The 19660-nt window shown below is 50.8% G+C and overlaps 1 protein-coding gene across 7 annotated transcripts; it reads right to left on the reverse strand.

Moving 5' to 3' along the window:
* Positions 1–116: 116 nt before the first annotated feature.
* On the reverse strand, positions 117–18857 carry TCTE1 (t-complex-associated-testis-expressed 1). Of its 7 annotated transcripts, XM_063724815.1 has the most exons (6): positions 17251–18857; positions 16427–16659; positions 7506–7875; positions 5933–6501; positions 2071–2520; positions 117–342 (listed from the first exon to the last, which is right to left on the reverse strand). In XM_063724815.1, exons 3-6 carry the CDS (start codon positions 7780–7782, stop codon positions 133–135), a joined length of 1506 nt encoding a protein of 501 aa, XP_063580885.1. In that variant the 5' UTR covers positions 7783–7875; positions 16427–16659; positions 17251–18857; the 3' UTR covers positions 117–132. The 7 variants fall into 7 exon arrangements, with proteins under 7 accessions (XP_063580885.1, XP_024103804.3, XP_063580883.1 ...); XM_024248036.3 differs by lacking the exon at positions 16427–16659 and having other exon boundaries at positions 17770–18857; XM_063724813.1 differs by lacking the exon at positions 16427–16659.
* Positions 18858–19660: the final 803 nt, after the last annotated feature.

Consider the following 19660-nt stretch of genomic DNA (forward strand, 5'->3'; position numbering starts at 1 on the left):
CCCTTGATCACTCCAAGGTTATTCACGGTCCCTCTCCAGCTCCCTCTGAACCAGTGTGATACTCTGCAAGCAGGCATGGCAGGGGTATGAAATGAGGGATGGGGCTGGGGCCATGATCCAAGTCAGGTCATTTTATCCCACAGAGTTCTCAGGGCCATTGGTAGTGATGGTTGACATGAAGTGGCTGGGATTCAAGGCCCGCTGGCGGGCTGCTTCTCGGTTTGCGTAGAGGGCCTGGCCAATGAGGTACTCGCTTTCCTGGGCCACATCTGACAGGCGCAAGTCAAATTCCAGGAGGGTCTTGTTGTCTGACATGCCTTCCAGGAGCTGCTTCCCACCATCCTGGGAGAAGGGTGCAAAGGAAGGGGTCACTTACATCACTACCCAGGATCTGACACACATACTACACATTTTCAGGTAGATGTGACTAAAACAAAAGTTTCACAAAACAATACTTAACCTATTTGTGATGCATGTTGACATATTCTGTTCTTTTCCATTTGAAAAATGGTAGCCAATACCCATTAAATTGACTTCTCAACCCTACTAGTTTGAAAAACATGAATCTCTGGCAATGATGATAATTCCATTCCTTTGGTTCAGCCGTGGGCGTGTGGGACAAATCTAATGAGATGTGAGGGGGAAGCTGAGAGAGGGTGGCTTCTGGGAAGGTTCTCCTCACTCCGAAAAGAGAAGAAAAGGGAGCAGGTGTTCTCTTGGTTTCTGCCTCTGGGCATGTCCCTGTATGAGATGTCAGAACTGTGGCAGCCATCTTGGGACTGAGAGAAGCACTAGAGAGGCCTTGGCCGTGAGACTGGGGTGGGCAGAGCAGAGGGTGGCACTGAACCCAGGGGTTTACCAACCCTACAACCCTCTAATTCTGGTTGTGGGAGACACTGAATATTCCTCCTGCTTAAGCCATTTCTGATTAAGCTTTTTATTACTTGCAGTCAACAGCACCCCCTCTAGAAACTGTGTGTGTGTGTGCGTGTGTGCGTGCGCATGTGTGTGCGTGTATGTGCCTGTGTAGGTGAGCAAGGCTGTTCTCATGGGGAGGTTTAGTAGAGGGTTCAGTGACCTAATGGAGGGCCCCGCTCAATGGTCATCACAGCTCCAACCCCTGCTGGGCTGGGTGGGCTAGCCCCAGTGTGAAAGAATTTCATGTTGGGAGGCAGAATGCTACCGTTCTGTGGTTGTGACCCAGTAGTGTGTTGCAAAGTCAATTTAATGGGTCACAGAAGCATTTTAAAAAATGCAATAGAGTGGAATGTAAAGGAAAATATCAGCATATATCACAAGTCATAAATTTCAATATTATGTTTATGTCGGTGTTCATGTAAATTGTATTTTTTTTTTTTTTGAGACGGAGTCTCGCACTGTCACCCAGGCTAGAGTGCAAGGGCACGATCTCGGCTCACTGCAGTCTCCGCCTCCTGGGTTCAAGCAATTCTCCTGCCTCAGCCTCCCAAGTAGCTGGGGTTACAGGCGCATGCCACCACACCGGGCTGATTTTTGTATTTTTAGTAGAGATGGGGTTTCACCATGTTGGCCAGGCTGGTCTCGAACTCCTGGCCTCAGGTGATCCGCCCACCTCAGCCTCCCAAAGTGCTGGGATTACAGGTGTGAGCCACTGTGCTTGGTCGTAAACTGCATTTCTTACTCTCAGACTTGGTTAAGAAAGTTTTAGAGACACAGTCTATCAGAAAGGACTCAGGCTTTCAATCAATCTTGGGTTTGAATCATAGCCTTGCCACTTGCTACTGACTTGATGCCCTTGGGCAATTCACTATCCTCTCTGAGACGTAGTTTTCCATCTAGAAAGTAGGGTTAAATATACTTAGTTATATACTTAAATATATTTAGGTTTAAATACGCTTAGGGTTAATATACAGTTACTTAGGTAACTGTAAGGATTAAAGGAAAAATAATAATCTTTGGGATACACAGTATGTGTGCATACTTGATGCAGTATGTAGTATGTAAAGTCTGTGATCTTCACAATTATCCCACAAGTACCCCTGGCAGTTGGATTCCACACCCACCCTCACAAGCCCAGAATAGGTGGCTCACCAGCCCGATGTGGTTGCAGGACAGGTTGATGCTGGTGAGTGTGGTGTTGATGGCGAGCACCTGTGACAGGAGTGTGGCGGTGGGCTCAGACAGCTCATTGCCACCAAGATGCAGCGTGGTGAGGCACTTGTTGGTCTGCAAGGCATGGGCAAGAGCCTGGCCACCCTCATCCTCGATGCAGTTGAGACGTAGGTTGAGGGAAATGAGGTTGGTGTTGTGTGCCAGAGCGTGAGCCAGGGACTGGGCACCGGGCGCACGCACCTGGTTGTTAGCCAGGTTTAGCACACGCAGGCGGCTGTGGCTCAGCAGCTTGGCGGCACCTCGTGCACCACGGTCCCCAATGAGGTTTTGTGACAAGTCCAGCTCCTCGAGGACTGGGTGGTCCAGAAGGCTTCGAATTATGATGCGTGCCTTGTCATCATCCACCTTGCTTCGGGTCAGCTTGAAGATCTGTGGGCAGGCAGAGGGTCTATAGCACCTGCCAGCCAGGGATAATCAGCCTGCCCACCTAGATCTTTGGCAAACTTGGCTCACCTAGTGTTGGCCACCTGGCTGGGTCTTGGAGGGGGCCAGGCCTACCAGCATGGCAGAGTACTGTAGAATTGGTGGCAGGTAGCAGGGGGAAAGAGATCACTGTTTATTGAGCAATTACTACATGCTGGGTATGCTGTTTGGGTCTTCCTTTTTTCTTTATCTTTTTTTTTTTTTTTTTTTTTTGAGATGGAGTCTCGCTTTGTCACCCAGGCTGGAGTGCAGTGGCGTGATCTCAGCTCACTGCAAGCTCCACCTTCCGGGTTCACACCATTCTCCTGCCTCAGCCTCCTGAGTAGCTGGGACTACAGGTGCCCACCATCATGCCTGGCTAATTTTTTGTATTTTTAGTAGAGACGGGGTTTTACTGTGTTAGCCAGGATGGTCTTGATCTCCTGACCTCGTGATCCACCCGCCTCAGCCTCCCAAAGTGCTGGGATTAAAGGCGTGAGCCACCGTGCCCGGCCGCTTGGGTCTTTCATAACCATTATCTCTAACCTTCAGCATCTCGATGAAGAAGAGAAAGTTCTCTCCATTTTACAGATAGAAAATGGAGGCTTACATTATTTCCCCAGAGTAATACAGTGATTGAGGCAGTTGAGACAGGTTTGGAATCCAAGCCTGCCTGAGGCCTCAACCCCTCACTGCATCCTCCTCTCCCAGCCAAGATCCACCAGGGCAAGGAGAGGACCTCTCTGAAGGAGGTTGCCAGGGCAAGAACCAGGGAGACCATGGGGAGGTGGAGAAGCAGGAAAAGGATGAGATAAAGGAATGAAGGAAAGGGGATGGGGCTGGCAGTATGAATATTGTCCATGGGAGCCTCTCCCCCTCACCTTCCCGCTGGCTTGTCCCACCCCTCTCTCTCCCTTGAGACCTCTGAGTGTCTGGCCTCTCTCTCCCTACCCTTCAGTTCACTCCTTTTATACCCCTCTTACCCAGCTGAGTCTTTTGTGTCTCTTCTCTTTTCATTGCGTCTCTCTGGCAAAGCCCTAACCCTGGATCAGCCCCACTCTCTATTTTCTGCATGCCTGTGCGCAAGCAACTGACAAAATAGAAAACATCAGCTGATGGGACTGGTTGCTATCGCTGGAACCACCAATAGGCTTGTAACGCTGCATGCCAATCTAACTATATTTCTCTGGCCAAAATACCCTCTTATAATCTACAACAACTATTTCAGCTTTTTGCAGCCTCCTCAGAATTCAGGGGCCTCCTTGCTGAGCCCCCTCTTTCAGCAGGTGAACTCTCCTCTTGTCTTCTCAGCCATTGAATGGGAACCTGTCATTTTCCTGATACCAAGCACTGACTTATTGGTCTATGAACCCGTGCCTCTCTTCTACATTCATCCCCTTTCTTGCAACTGGATGGAGCCTTACACTGGTTTTAAACATATGTGAGTTATTCTGAAGGAACCCAAAGCTCTCATCTGTTATGGCTGTACCTTTTCCCCTTTGCAGCCAAGTTCCTGAAAAAGCTGATCACCGCCACCCATTCCTCACTTCCCGCTCTCCCCAGAAACCACTGCTATCTGGTCTCTGCTCCTGCCACTCCACTGAAATAGCTCCCCCTCACTGACCTCCACGTTCACTAAATCCAGTCCTCAGCTCTATTCCACCCCATTGCTCACTCCCTCTATTTGAAACATACCCCTCCCTTGACTCTGTGACACAATGCCATGTCCCCCATTTCCTCCTCCCTCTGGCTTCCTGGCAAGCTCTTCTTCTTCCACTAAGACCACATGCCAGGCCTCTTCTTGTCTTCCTTTTGGCTCTCCCCTGTGAGACTCCATCCAAATCCAGGGCTGCAACTGCCACCTTCATGAAGACGGCACACATTTCCACATTCAATTCAGACCTCTCATCTGAGCTTTGGACCCTCTACCCAACTAACGAAATGACCCCTTCTTTGAGATGCCTCAAACTGAAACTTACACTCTTCCCCCTCAAAACTGATCCTCTTCCCACATTCCCTGTCTCTGCAAATGGTCCCTCCAGCCATCCAGCCTCACAAGCCAGAGGTCTTGCACCTCACCTCCTTCTCCTTCAGATCCTCCCTATGCCAGTGTGGCCAAGTGCATGCCAGACATATGTCTGCCTAAATATGTCTTGACTTTCCACTCCTTTGAGTCTCCACAGACACTACCCTCGCTGAAATGACCCTCACCCTCACCTGGATTTGGCAGTGATCTCCTAGGTAATCTGCATGTCCACTGCTGCCCTGCCCATGCCATCCTCCCTCACAGACGGAGTGACCTTTTCACATGTGAAATCCAGTAATGGTACCTACTTTTTTGCCTAAAACCCTTGGATGGTGTCCCAGAGCTCCTAAGGATAAAGATAGCCTCCTGGACAAAGCCTCCTTCACCCAGCAAGGCTGACCACTTCACACTCTGCGCCAGCCACACAGTCTTCTCTTTCTCTTTGAGCTGGCCATGTTCACTCTGCCCACAGAGCCTGTATGCACTGCTCCCTCTGCCTGGAACGTTCCTCCCTCTGAGACTGTAACTCCTACTCCTCCTTCTAATCTCTATGTAAGTGACATTTGTTCAGGGAAGCCTTCCCTTGCAAGGTCAAACGCTCCTTTATAATCTCTCATAATAGTATCTCTTCTTTATAGCATTCATCCCAATTCAGGGGTACCAGAAAAAAGTACAGGATGCCCAGTTAAAAATAAGTTTCAGATAAATAAGAATGCCCCATGGAATATTCGGGACATATTTATACTAAAAATTATTTGCTGTTTATCTGAAATTCAAAATTTCTGGAGACAGGGTCTCATTTTATAACCCAGGCTGGAGTGCAGTGGTGTGATTGCAGCTCACTGCAGGCTTGAACTCCTAGGCTCAAGGGATTCTCCCACCTCAGCCTCCTCAGTCTCTGGGAGACTACAAGCGTGAGCCACCGTGCCTGGACCTGAAATTCACATTTAACTGGATGTCCTGTATTTCTATTTGTTAAATCTGGCAACCCTATTCTAGTATCAATTTTATGTTTATATGATTGCTGATTAGTGCCTTTATCCCATCAGACTGTTAGCTACAGAGGGCACAAATGACACAATCTTGCTCATCCTTGAATCTTCAGCACCTAGGACAGGGCCTGGAGTGCAGATGTTTGTTCAATAAAACAAACTGGTGAACTGGGAGAGCAGCGCCTTGTTCATCTCTACACCCCCAGAACCGTGTATCTTGGTGCAGGGTGCATTAAAAAACACTTGGCCAATGAAAGAGAAGGAAATAGGAAGAAGGTAATAATAGAGGAGGAAGAGGAGGGGAGAGGGAATCTGAGAGATGCTGAGAAGGGGTGGGAGGAAGGCTGGGAGCAGACAGTACCTTGAGGGTGTGGCATGCCTTGATGGCGGCTGCCAAGGAGTGGCAGTCGCGGTAGGTGAAGAGGAAGAGATTCCACTCGAAATTCATGCCGCAGTCCTTGACATCGTACACCAGGTCCAGCTCCTCCAGGTGGCTCAGGCCAGCTACCAGATCGCCCAGTTGGTAGTGGTCAACGGTGGGCTCCTCCATCTCTCCCTCGCTGCCTGAGTCGGACTGGTCGCCCGGCCGGAGCTGGGCCGGGAGCTGCACCGGCGGAAGGAACTGATCGACGTGGACCCTGCGCACGTAATTCCGGCAGAGCGGCAGCAGGTCGAGGATCACCGCAGGGTCTGTGGTGCCTGGGATAAAGTGCTTTAGCAGGTTCTCCAGGTACCGCTCGAAGAACATGCGTTTCCAGCTGCCGCCATGGTGGGCCACGTGGCACACGGGCCAGCGATGCATGCAGCAGCGGAGCCAGTAGTTCTCACTGTCTATCAGGTTGGCGGTCACAGCCAGTGGTAGGTCAGGGGGCAGGTGGTTCAGGACCCTCTGCTGGTGTTCCGGGAGCATCTGCTTCAGGATAGGGTTTTCTTTGGGAACAGAGGAAGGAACGCAGGGGGTCACAGTATTGGGGGACACCTCAACATGATGCCTCAGGCTGGGCCTGCCTGGGAGCACCAGGCAAAGGGAAGACCCTTCCCTGCTTAGGGGATAGACAGCCTCTGCTCTCAGGGGGGCTCAAACAAAGGGTGGGACACAGCCTTTAGCTTTGGGATGTTCCCTGCCTGAAGGTGGACATCTCAGCGTCTGTTCTCAGGGAGCTCCCAGACTGAGGAAGACTCTCAGTTATCACCTGGTCTGATGGGGGATACAATCCCTGAGGTCAGAGGCTTCCAATCTTATTTGATTCATCCATTTCAAAACAAGAAATTTTTTGAGCACCTACTATGTGCCAGACACTGGAGGTACCACTATGAGAGACTACTATGTCCCACGTGCTGGAGATATAAGAGTAAGCAAAACAGGGCTTTCCCTTTTGGAGTTTACATTCCAGTGAGGGGAGGCTGACAATAAACAAGTAAAATGAATGAGACTGGGTGACGATAGTTGCTGTAGATGAAATAATGGCCCTGTCCTCAGACAGCGCCCCACCTGGTAGGAGAGGCTGGCAATCCCTCTTTGGAAAGGATCAATATTACAGAGCACAAAATATGGAACAAACCAAGAGCCCTTACATGGCATGGAAGACTCCATCAGAGTGGAGGGCGGTTCACTTGGGAAGGCTTTCTGGAGGAGGAAGTAGATATGGCTCAGGCTGGGTTTTGCTGGAGAGAGTGGAAAAGGCAAGGAGAGGGCAGAGGCATGGAGGGTGCAGTGTGGGTGGGAGTCTGGTGGGACCTGCCAGTGGGAACGGAAGGAAAAACTGTCTTGGCCCTGGGTGGAAGGGAAGTGTTGAGTGCGTATGAGGATGCCATACGGGAGAGCAGGGGCTGCCCCAGGACCCAGCTTCTGCAGTCTTGGCTCCAGACAGTCCCTACCCACCTAGCCCCACTCTTGGCCTTCTCCTTCCCACCTAAAGCAGGGACAGACTCACTGTGGAAGTTCCTGATAATGTGCTGAATGCAGAGCTCTGTGAGGAGGGGCACGATGGCCAGTGACCACTCAGGATCCTCAGCAATGATCCGGCGCATGCGACGGAAATTGGCCCCAGGATGTGGGTTCCTGGACTTTGCAGGGACTGGTGTGACTGAAGGCTTTGAGAGCTGTGGGCCTGTGCTTGAAGTGTGTCCTCCAGTGGAGGACTTGTCCTGGGTGGAGACTGAGGAGTGGCTGGGGTCCAACAATGCTGATGTTGTTACAGTATCCTGCATGCTGGAGGCTGGCAATATAGGGGCGGGTGGCCCCTGGATGGCCTTATGACAAGAAGCTTCTCAGACTGGCAGGTCCTTGAAACAGGGAGGGATCTGGAGCAAAAGGAAGAGGGTAGAGGTGTTACTTTGGAGGGTCTTGGTGGGCATTTACTAAGAGAGGTAGTACAGAATAGTGCTTAAGGATCAGTCCCTGGAGTGAAGCAGATCCAGGTTATCTGTGTGGCCTTGGGCAAGTTACTGAAACTCTCTGAATTTCAGATGCTGCCTCTGAGAAATGAAGGTCGCAGTTCCAGTAGGATTATTTGGAGGAGTGGATAAAATAATGCATCCAAAGGGCATAATATAGTATCTGACACATGAAACTAGCAAGGAGCAGTCCCAAATTTTAGATAATAGCTCTACAGCAATTATAGTAATTGCTCTGTGCCAGACAATCTTTTTAGTTCTTTGTGCCTATTAATTCATGTGTCCTCAGAAAAGCCTTTTTCAGAAAAGCCTTTTTCAGATAGGCGCTTGTATTATTCCCATATTTCTGCTGGGAAACTGAAGCACAGAGAGGCTAATTGACTTGCCCAATGTCATGCAGCTTAGAAATATCACAGGTGGGTTTAAATTCAGTCTGCAAATTCATGCTCTGAACCCTACATTGGACTGGCCCTCTGAGGGTGAGGGGTGTATATTGCCAAAAGACAGAGGTATAATAAAGAGCCATTCAGCTCATAACAGGACCCTGCACTAAGTATTTTATAGAACAGCAACTGCCTGATCCGTAGGATGGGGTTGAGAACAGCTCTGGCCAACAGAAATATAATGCAAGCCAAAATGCAAGCCACATATGCTATTTTAACTTCTTTAGTGCCCACATTTTAAAAAGTAAAGAGAAACAAGGCTGGGCGTGGTGGCTCATGCCTGTAATCCCAGCACTTTGGGAGGCCAACATGGGTGGGTCACTTGAGGTCAGGAGTTTGAGACCAGCCTGGCCAACATGGTGAAATCCTGTCTCTACTAAAAATACACAGATTAGCTGGGCATGGTGACAGGCACCTGTAGTCCCAGCTACTCGGAAGGCTGAGGCATGACAATCACTTAAACCTGGGAAGCAAAGGTTGCAGTGAGCCGAGACTGCACTACTGCCCTCCAGCCTGGGTGATAGAGCAAGACTCTGTCTCAAAAAAAAAAAGTAAAGAAAAACAGGTGAAATTAGCTTTTTTTTTTTTTTTTGTCTTGCTCTTGTTGCCCAGGCTGGAGTGCAATGGCACAATTTTGGCTCACTGCAACCTCCGCCTCCAGGATTCAAGTGATTCTCCTGTCTCAGCCTCCCGATTACAGGGATTACAGGTGCCTGCCACTACACCCAGCTAATTTTTGTATTTTTAGTAGAGACGGGGTTTCACCATGTTGGCCAGGCTGGTCTTGAACTCCTGACCTCAGGTGATCCACCCACCTCAGCCTCCCAAAGTGCTGGGATTACAGGCGTGAACCACTGTGCCTGACCATGAAATTAATTTTATATTTAGCCCAGTATGTCTAAAATGTTATTTAAACATATAATCAATATAAAATTATTAATGCGACATTTTATATACTATGTTTTCATATGAAATCTTCAAAATTTGATGGCTCAATGGGCACATTGAGCCTACCGTTTCAATGTGGCTACCGTTTCAGAGAGTGCAGGTTGAGAGAGAAAGGAGAGGGGAACGAGACCCATTCCCTGCCCAGGGTGCCAGCACCCTTCTCTCCTCCTTCCCACTGAGAGCTCAAACTCCAGGTCCCTTCCCTTCCATCTCCCCATCCAGTCTTCCTCTAGCTCTCCCAGCCTCCCAGCATTCCAGACAGCAGTGGGCAAGCGTGGGAGGCGAGAAGGCAGCTAAATCTGGGGCTGAAGACAGAAGATAGAGGATGTGTCTTGGTCCGGGGACCCTCCCCCATTTGCCCATTCCTGCACCCTTGCACTCCTGCCCTAAGATCTGCTGGAGGAAAGCCCAAATGGGGCTGCTGGCACTTAGTTCCTCCTCCAGGCAGTTTCCCATCAGATGTGCACCCTGACGACTCAGTGCACTGGGTAGTGGCCGGTGGGAGGGAACACTCTGAACCAGCAAAGGCGTCCTTGGCAGAGGGAGGGACCAGATGGTGCTTCCCAGCCTGCCAGGCATCTCAAGGAGGAAAAGCCTGGTTGAGAGGCGGGTGGTGGGGAGAGGGATAGTGCGGGAAAGATATCTAGGTATTGTGACATCCCCTATGCAAATAAAATGCAAATTCACACACAGATTGTGTCCAGAATTGTGGAATAACCAGATAGTGCTTTTTGACTAATGGCATCTCAGAGTGTAGGGCTGGAGGGGGTTGCTGCTTAGCGGTACCGGCTGACTTTGCATTTCTGGCTTTGCCAGTTATGTGCTTTGTGACCTTGGCCAAGTTACTTAACCTATCTGAGCTTCAGTTTCCTTATCTGTGAAACTGGATAATAATATCTTCCTACATGGGCTGTAGTGGAGATCCCCCTGAGATAATGGTCACTTAATATTGATCATTGTAAAGAATACAGGGTGTGTGGAGAATGAAGGTACTATGAGGGGCAGGGGTCTGAGGCTGCAGAGACCACATCCAGGAGACCTGCTTCTTGAGTGCTGACCTGAGATGGTATCTTTGGGTGAGTGCAAAGTTTCTGAGGCCCTTCCCTATTTCCAGGAGCAATGTGAAGGGCAAGGAGGCAGGGTGGTGTTGGGGGCTCATAGACAGCACGACAGAGGCAATGGAGGAAGGTCAGAGGCAACAGGCTAGCCCAACTCCTGCTTGGTTTTGGCCTAAAACATTCTATAATTTCCCTTGGTCCCAGATATGTCCCTGGACACCCATGGGCCACACCCAGGGAGCAGGACCAGGCTTGGCAGGGGGAGCCCCAGGTTGCTGGTGTGCATTGCCCTGGAGTTGGCTCTTTAGTCATTCCTCACAGCACCATCCAGCCTCACCATCCTGGCATGCAGTCCCTTCTCCTTCTTCTCCTGGGGAGCCACACCTGGGAAACCCCACCTGGGGCCAGGCGGGATGCCTCTGCAATCAGGTGACTCTAGTCCCACCGTCTAGCACCTCACTTTCAGGACCTGGAGTTCTTCCTACCATCTGGTCCTAATTGCTCTTGCTGCTGTTTCGTGCCTGCAGCCTGCCTCTGGGCATGACACAGCAGGACCCATCGGGGCATGTTCCAGGGCCCTGAACCAACTTCTCAGAAGGAAGGGGCAGGGCCTCGCTCCATATCACACAGCTGCCGTGTGCATGGCTGGTATAAAAATGAGCCCCTACTACCTTCAGCCTTCATAGGAACATCCATACCATAAGGCCTGATGTCATTTTAAGGCAAATGTTGAAAAAATTAACTGCATAAGATCAGAGTTGATAATTTTTAGTTAATCATCTCTTGATTTTTTAAAAATGGATATCACAAAAATATTTTGGCAGGCAAATTATTACCAGACACACAAGATTCTTCTAAGAAGGATTTTAGTTCTAAGTGTTTTAAAAAATCTACTTTTTAAACTAACAAAATAGAAAACAAAGTATATTTAAAAGGATAACGAGCAAAACTAACTCCTTGCTGCCCCACTGTCACTGTTATGAGGAGGATACGGAGTATGGCTCCTCCCTTGGCAGGCCACCTTCTGACCCCTGCCCTTGGGGGACACCCCTTGGAGTGCCACTGTCTTGGCTCTCCTCCTACTTTCCGACCATTCTTTTTCCAAAAGTCTTCACCACAGACTTCTCTCCCTCTGCCCATCCCTCACGTGCCAAGGTCCCTCAGAATTCCGCCATGGTCGTCCACTCATTCCTGCTGATGGGTTCTAGCTTTCACCTCTTCCAGGTGGGGTTTCCCAGTTGTGACGTCCCAGGAGAAGCAGAGGGTACTGTTACCAGGATGGTGAGGCTGGGGGGTGGTGGTGTAATGCCAGACTCTCCTACATCGGCATTCCAGACTCAAGTCCACTGGGATGCTGCCTAGGTCCCTCAAACTCAATCCATCCAGACGCTGGCACCAGAAACCGGGGAGTCACCTCTCTCTCTTTCAAGCCCTCCTGCCCCACCCCACCATCTAGTTACTGATTCAGTTCTGTCTCCCACCCAGGCAGCCTCTCCTTTCCTGCTGCCGCCTTAGCTCAGGGCCCCAGTGTCTGTCTGGATCACAGCTTCAGCTGTTGGGCATGTGGTCTCTGGCATCCAGTCTGGTTCTTTCTTTTTTTTTTTTTTTTTTATGTGAATTTTATTTTATTTTATTTTTTCAATTTTCTTTTTTTTTCTTTTATTATTATTATTATTATTATTATTATTATACTTTAGGTTTTATGGTACATGTGCGCAACGTGCAGGTAAGTTACATATGTATACATGGTTCTTTCACATCTAGCCTTCACACAGCCACTGTGGCAGGCTCCATGTAAGCCCTCTAGCGGCTCACCACTGCTCACTGGGTAAAATCCAGCCTCCTCACCTTGGTGTGTAAGGCCCTCCGTGGCTGGACACCTTGTTGGAAATAAGCTCCTCTTTGCATCTGGGACACTGCAGCCCAGTTCATGCTGCCCAGCCCTTGCTCAAGTTGTTCCCTCTGAAATGCCTTTCCCACCATCTCAGCCAGGGAAAGGGACAATCACTGGTCTTCTGAGTCTGAGCTCAAGCACCACTTCCTCTCTGAAGGCGAGGTGCTTCTTTGTCCCTGATACCCCAAAACAACCCCTCCCGTTGTCAGACCCCATCTTTCCAGTACCTGCATCACTCCAGTAACCTGACTGCCCACCCTCTCCCCACACCCACACCAGACTGTGAGCTTCTCGAGGTGTAGGGGCTGTCTCCTCCTCATTTTTCTCTCCAATTTCTAGCCCAGTGGTAGGTCTGCTTTAGGCGAGGTAGCTGGTGTTTGGGGCGGCTCCACTGGATTCTGATAATAGATTCTGGACAAAAGGAGTATCTATTGGTCAGGGCAACTTGTTCGGGGGTGGCTATCTGATATAAGCCAATCAGAGTCCTTCTTGAGATTTGTCCAAGTGGAGGGAGACAGAAGGACATATGTCCTTGAAGGATCTGGATCTCCTGCTGCTGGAAGTCATTTCTCTCCACACGTACAAGGTCTGTTTGCGGTGGGAGGGAATCAAGCCTGGGGGAGACCAGCAGAAACGATAGACAGAGACAGCATCCTGGTATCTTCAATCCCCATGCCTAGTCCCGGAGGCTCCCAGAGCTGTCTGGCTCTTTGGCAGTGCCTTCAGCTCTCAGAGCTAACTTGGCAGCCTTCTAATAAGCCCCTTTGCCAAAGCTAAGACTTGGGTTTCTACTCCTTTTGACCAAAAGGTCCTGCCCCATTTTGACCAAAAGGCTCACAGTTTGGTGAGTGAAAATATGGGAAAAATCCTAAATCAGTAGATGAAAGAGTTCAATGGGATAGCTGAGAAGGGCCAAAGGCCCCCAGGTTATTACTCACAGGACCTGATTCACTGCTGTGGCCTCTGCCTCTCTTGACTACATTGAGCCTCTAGTCTCACACCCCATCTCTCCAGGGCTGAGACAGTATCAGCACCTTACAACTGTCCAGCACTTAACAGTTACAAGGTCCTTTCAAGGTCCTTTCAGAACTATCCTTTAAAAAAAAAAAAAAAAAAAAGCTGGGTGTGGTGGCTCACACCTGTAATCCTAGAACTTTGGGAGGCCAAGGCGGGAGGATTGCTTGAGGCCAAGAATTCAAGACCAACCTGGCCAACATAGTGAGATGCCGTCTCTAAAAAATAAAAAAAATCTTCTCATGTGACTCTTCAACCACCCTATAATGGAGCTAGGATAGGCTTCCTTATCCCCATTTTACAGATGAAGAAACGAGGAAACAGGAAATGACTGGCCCTGAAACACCTATGAGAGCTGGGGCCAGCGTCTGACGGCAGGTCTCCTACCTCTAGCCACAATACACTACCCCTCCACAGTCACTCAGTATGTCCCCCTCCCCTCACTGTTCCTGCCCTCCACTAGGAAAGAAGAAGCATATTCTTGCTCCTTGGGAAGTGGAGAGGGCCACCCTGGGCTGAGAGCGCTCCCAGGCCTTTGGCACTCCACTAGGGGAATTTCAGGGCCCTAATGTACAGTTTTCATCCCTGTTACGGTAAATGCATTTTCCCCCTAAATGAAACAAAATTTAATATCAATACTTGTGTGCCTATATCCATATGTTAACCTTGAACTGCTTTTTAAAAACACATCTCATCATTTTAGGTCAAACAAAAGCATAGTAAATCATAAAATGTATACTGACACTAATGTAGCAAACTTTTTTTTTTTTGAGACAGAGTTTCACTCTTGTTGCCCAGGCTGGAGTGCCATGGCGCAATCTCGGCTCACCGCAACCTCTGCATCCCGGATTCAAGTGATTCTCCTGTCTCAGCCTCCCGAGTAGCTGGGATTACAGGCATGCACCACCACGGCTGGCTAATTTTTTATTTTTAGTAGAGACGGGGTTTCTCCATGTTGGTCAGGCTGGTCTTGAACTCTCGACCTCAGGTGATCTGCCCGCCTTGGCCTCCCAAAGTGCTGAGATTACAGGCATGAGCCACTGCACCCAGCCTAATATAGCAAACTTTTTAAAAAGTAGAAGTTGTAATATATTGTTTCTGACAGTTTAAGTGTGCAGAAATTACATATATAATACACATTACTATATATAAGATATCGGATATATATATTCCACACCTTAGTGTGAATGAGTTTCAGATACAAAAAGCAAAGTTAGAAAGGGGACAAGGGAGGTGGGGTATGGTGGCTCATGCCTGTAATCTCAGCACTTTGGGAGGTCGAGGAGGGTGGATTACCTGAGGTCAAGAGTTCAAGACCAGCCTGATCAACATGGTGAAACCCCGTCTCTACTAAAAATACAAAAATTAGCCAGGCATGATGGCACATGCCTGTAATCCCAGCTACTTGAGAGGCTGAAAGAGGTGGTTTATAAGATAATTAGGGGAAAAAAATGAAGGGTGAACCCAGGAGGCAGAGGTTGCAGTAAGCCGAGATTGTGTCACTACACTCCAGCCTGGGCAATAAGAGCAAAACTCTGTCTCAAAAAAAATAAAAATAAAAATAAAAAAAAAAGAAAGAAAGAAAAAGAAAGGAGGCAAGGAGAATAACTACAGAGAGGAGAGGAGGTGGGGAGTGGGCACAGGAGAAGAAGACAGGAGTCTGAGAGAGCTCTGCCTGTTTCACAGGTTGGTCTTAGTCTGGCCTGGCAGTCACCAGCCTGCAGCTGAGGGTGCGAGTAGGTGGCACTATCTTCCCTGGGAGCCTGCAGGGATGGGTGGATACCCAATAGCTGGGGGCCCTGGGCACATGGACAGTCCCCAAGGACCCACAGACGGCAGTCCTGGAGATGGCTGAAGAGTCACCTTCCTCTCTGGAGCTTTCTTTCCCTGGGTAACCTGTCGGGCCAGTCAGAGAATCCCAGAGTTTGAAGACCAGGAGCACTTTCAAGACTCCAGTCTTGAATATGGGCAGGGCAGGAATCCTGACATTCTAGAGAGGTCAGGGCCACCAGGAGTGGGTACGTCTTGTGCCACCACCTGGTGTCTCCATCCAAGGATGTGCTATGCTCTCAGAGGGGGAAAGCGGGAGAGTGGGGACACATGCAGTGGACTTTCACTTCTCTGGGGCCTGCCTCACCAGCTTGTTTGGCTTCACATGGTTGTGTCTCTAACCCGGGACCACAGTCCCTAGGGAAAGGCCAATCCTCCTCCCCTGGGCCCCTACTCTGCATCCTCAGGACCAGGGTCCAGGGTCCTGAAATCACACACAGGGAACAACGTCCATACCAGGCCATTAACTCAAAGGACTGGGTGTGAAGGACTGCTCTTTCCATGCCCAAGCACAGGTAATAGAAAGTGACAAGATGCTCCAGTTTGGCCAGGGTTGTCCTCATTTCTGATGGCTTGAATCTGGTGGACAGGTGTTCTGGGAACCATACCCTTGGCTATATATAGCTATGATTTATTGAGAGCTCTAGGCCTTCAATAGCATGTACATAGCAGGAGGCAGGACAGCAGCTGGCTAAGTACTCAGGAGTTGTGCTGCTGCCTCAAGTCAAATCTCCACGGTGCCCCCCAGTATCTGTGCAACCTTGGGCAGGTCCCCACTTGCCTCAGTTTCTTCATCTATAACGTGTGGACAGTACTTAATAGTATCTATTTCATAGGATTACCCAGAAGATTAAGGAGCTAATGTGTGTGAGACATTTCATATAGGGCTGGGCCCAGAGCCAGCACTCAAAATGTGTGTTAGATATTGTAGTGAAGATGCTAGATGCCTTACTACATAATTTTTATTAAATTCTCAAATTAATTATTGAGGATTATTATTTAACACTATTGTCCCCATTTCACAAATGAGGAAACTGAAACTTAGAAAGCTTAAGTAACTTACTAAATGTCACTAGCTAGTAAGTGGAGAAGCTGAGGTTTTAGTTTGTGTCTGTCTAATGCTCTTACTTCCATGAGATGCTGGGGTTGCTTATAAATTGCTCCCAACTCAGTCATTCACAGCACTTTTCCAGTGGGTCTCCCACTTTCTCCAGCTCATGAGCTCTCTTGTTCACCAATATGGAGCCCAGGGTTATCCCCTTGGTGCTGACCTAAATAGTCCAGGCTCACTCTCCCAGTTCACTGCTGGGCATAGGAGACTTCCGCAAGGCTGGACCACTGCCTGCATCCTTTGGAGGGCGCAAGGAGCCCAACAGAGTGCTGTAGGGTGGTGCTCTCCTGCCCCTGGCACATTCCCTCCACAGGAAGTCTTGGGTCTTCTCCATCCTTCCTCAGGTCCCCAGCTAAATCTAACCATTCTGGGCAGGAGCTCCTTCCACCTGCCCTAATGGGAACACGAGGAAGATGCTGTAGGGTTACATTCTCACCTTCTTGTGCATCACAGTTCTGGTCCTCAACTGTCCCCTCCTCCCTTCCTCTTAGCGGAGAAGTGGAGACACCCAGCCCTCTTTGGGCAGAGAGCGCCTCTGTGCCTGGGACACTTCCCCAGGAGCTGGCTTTGCACCCACTGCTCTGACTGCCTTCTCAGCCGCTCCCACCCCAGATCCCTTCAGGAGAGCCCTCCTCTGTTCTCAGGGCTCTGGGCTTTTGTCTACACCCACCTCCACATCCTTCATGCCCACCATGTCTTACTTTGGGGTAAGTCACTCCCAAGTTGGGAATTCCACTTGTGGAAGGGCAAAAAACTTTCTCCAACTGAGCCTCGGCCTGCGTGCTTGGACTTGGGCTGGGTGAAACCGCCAGGTCACTTACCACAGCCCCTGGGCTAGCCTCCTCCCAACTCCTGACCACTCAGGTCTGTTGTCTCAAAAGGGACTCCAGCGGGTCTGCTCCCACCCCTCCTCCCTACCTTCAGCTCAGGCACCCCAGCAGGGAAGCTCAGCTCCAAAGGCCAGGAGTCCCTCCCCCATCCTACCTGGGGGTGTAGAGGCGCTGGCTTCTCCTTGGTAACCCAGGGAAACCGGCAGTGCAGTGGGAGGTAGGGAGATGAGGAAGCTTCCGGACCCGCGGGAGGGCGGGAGGGATTACAGCCCTCGGGTGATGGGAACGGACGGCCTTTGGGAGAAGCCTGGGGCCCCAGGGCTTGGGACCGCTGTCCTCCATGCCCTACGGATGCCCCACTTTCCCCCTCTTCTTCCCATAGTCCCTCCCCTCGCCTCACTCGGATCCCCAGCCCCGGGCCAGACGGTTTGCAGACAGTGACTGTGGTGGGGAGGAGGCGCGGGGCGTCCTCGCGTGGAGGGCTTGGGGTCTCTCGTGGGTACGGACCGGCGCTTCCCCGCCACGGAAAACGCAACCCAGGCAATGGCCGCCTGTGGGCTTCGGGCCAGTGTGGGCAGAGGACGCTAGAGGGGATCCCGGGCCCAGCTGGCCTGAGGGGGCCCCGATAAGGGAGACCGGGGCTGGGTGTCCCCACTCCCGGAGGTTGCCTCACCCGCTCCGGGAGCCCCGGCGCTCGTCTCACGCAGAGTCCCGCGCGCCGGCCCCGGTCTTTGTCGTTGGGGACGCCCCGCGTTGCTAGGAGCGGGCCGGGCTGGGAGGACGAGCGCGCCGCGGCTCGGACGAGGGGGCGCTGCTGCTTCCTCGGCTGCCGCTGCGCGCCAGGCACGCGGCTCATTCGCGCGCAGGGTGGCCAGGCCCGGCCTCAGGACTGTTCCGTGGAAGCGGCCGCTTTGGGGCTGGTGGGACTGTGGCCTTGCGCTATGCCCTGTGCTTCCGTGGGACGTGTCTAGGAACGGGTGGGCTTTCTGCGGGAGGCGAGGGTCGGGCAGGGCTGCTGATCTGGAGTGCTTGTGCTCTTTTGGTAGCTTTTGTGTGGCAATGGACAGGGAGCTGGTCCAGGAAAGGCGTCTGTGGAAGATGAGGAGGGTGGACGCACCTTCTACAAGGCACCTGTAGAAGTCACTGGAACTCCCGTGAGGCCTCCTGTTGACCTTAGGCCCTGCGGGAGGGCACCTTCCACCTTTCCCCCAGCTGAAGGTCTGGTACCAGACGCAGGAAGGTTCCAGCCAACACAGCGCTCCTTCACACAGTCCATGCCCTGTGCCAAACTCCCTTGCAGCCCTGGCGCGACAAGATGTGGTTGGGGCCCCAGACCTCCTGGAGGGCGAGAAGGACAGACCAGAGAGACGGCTAGTAAAAAAAAGAAATTGGCCTTCAGGAAGGGACAGGCAGCCAGGGTGGCGGGGGTTTCAAAGGGTAGCTTTGATTTCAGCTCTGCCGAGGACTGCTAGTTGGTTACCCAGGATGAACATCTCGAAGCTCTGTTAACTCATCAATAAATCAGGGGTGCCACAACTCATCTTGGCGCCCGCGGAAGAGCTTGAACCTGGGCCTATGGTGAGCACTGCTGAACAGAGGCTACTGCCCCAGTGGCCAGGATGCTGCTTTGCAAGCAGTGAGGGGCCAGGCACCGGGGATTGGGTCCCTTCAAGCCCTCACCAGTGCCTTACCAGCAAATCATCAGTGCCTTAATTAGAATGAGAAACTGCAGAAAATGATGCCAGGCGGGCCCACGCTGCTCGAATAATTTTTACTAGACAGAATTTGGTAGCCAGGGAGCCCTTGATTTGAAGATGGGTCCCCTGAGGCCCTTTCCTTCATCTAGCAACAGAGATCTAGGAACAGAGGCAGAGGTCCAAAGTCTGGCTGTCTGAGGTGGACTCATTCTGGTAGGGAAGGAGGGCTTTCCTCCATCTCTTGGCTTCCTCCTGCTTTGAGGTGCCAATTTTCAGCTTCAGCTGAGGCTTGAGGCAGGTGCTGTACAATTTGTTTTAATAAGCATATTGTTTGTCTGACCCCGCTCTCCAACCTCATCACCTGCCCCTATCCCAGCTCACTGCGCAGTGGCACTGGCCACCTCACGGCCTCTGCATTGATTGTTCCCTCAGGCTGGAATGCTTTTCCCTCAGATTTCCACATGGGTCACATCCTCACCTCCCAGCTCCCTGCTCACATGTCACCTCTTGGTGAGGGAATGCCACCATCCACACTCCTGATCCCCATTCTCTATTTTCCCCCCAGACCTCATCACCATCTGACACTTTCTCCCTTCTTTTTTTAAGACAGGGTCTCACTCTGTTGCCTGGAGTGCAGTGGTGCAATCACAGCTCACTGTGGCCTTAAATTCCTGGGCAAAATGATTTTCCCACCTCAGCCTCCCAAGTAGCTGGGAACAAGGTGTGGGTAGTCTCAGCTACCTGGAAGGCTGAGGCAGGAAGATCACTTCTTTTTTTTTTTTTGTAGACAGGGTCTTGCTGTGTTTGCGCAGGCTTGTCTTGCACTTCTGGCCTCAAGCAATTCTCCAACCTCAGCCTCCTAAAATG

Source organism: Pongo abelii, chromosome 5 (genome assembly GCF_028885655.2).
Source record: "Pongo abelii isolate AG06213 chromosome 5, NHGRI_mPonAbe1-v2.0_pri, whole genome shotgun sequence".
In the NCBI taxonomy this organism is placed as follows: domain Eukaryota; kingdom Metazoa; phylum Chordata; class Mammalia; order Primates; family Hominidae; genus Pongo; species Pongo abelii.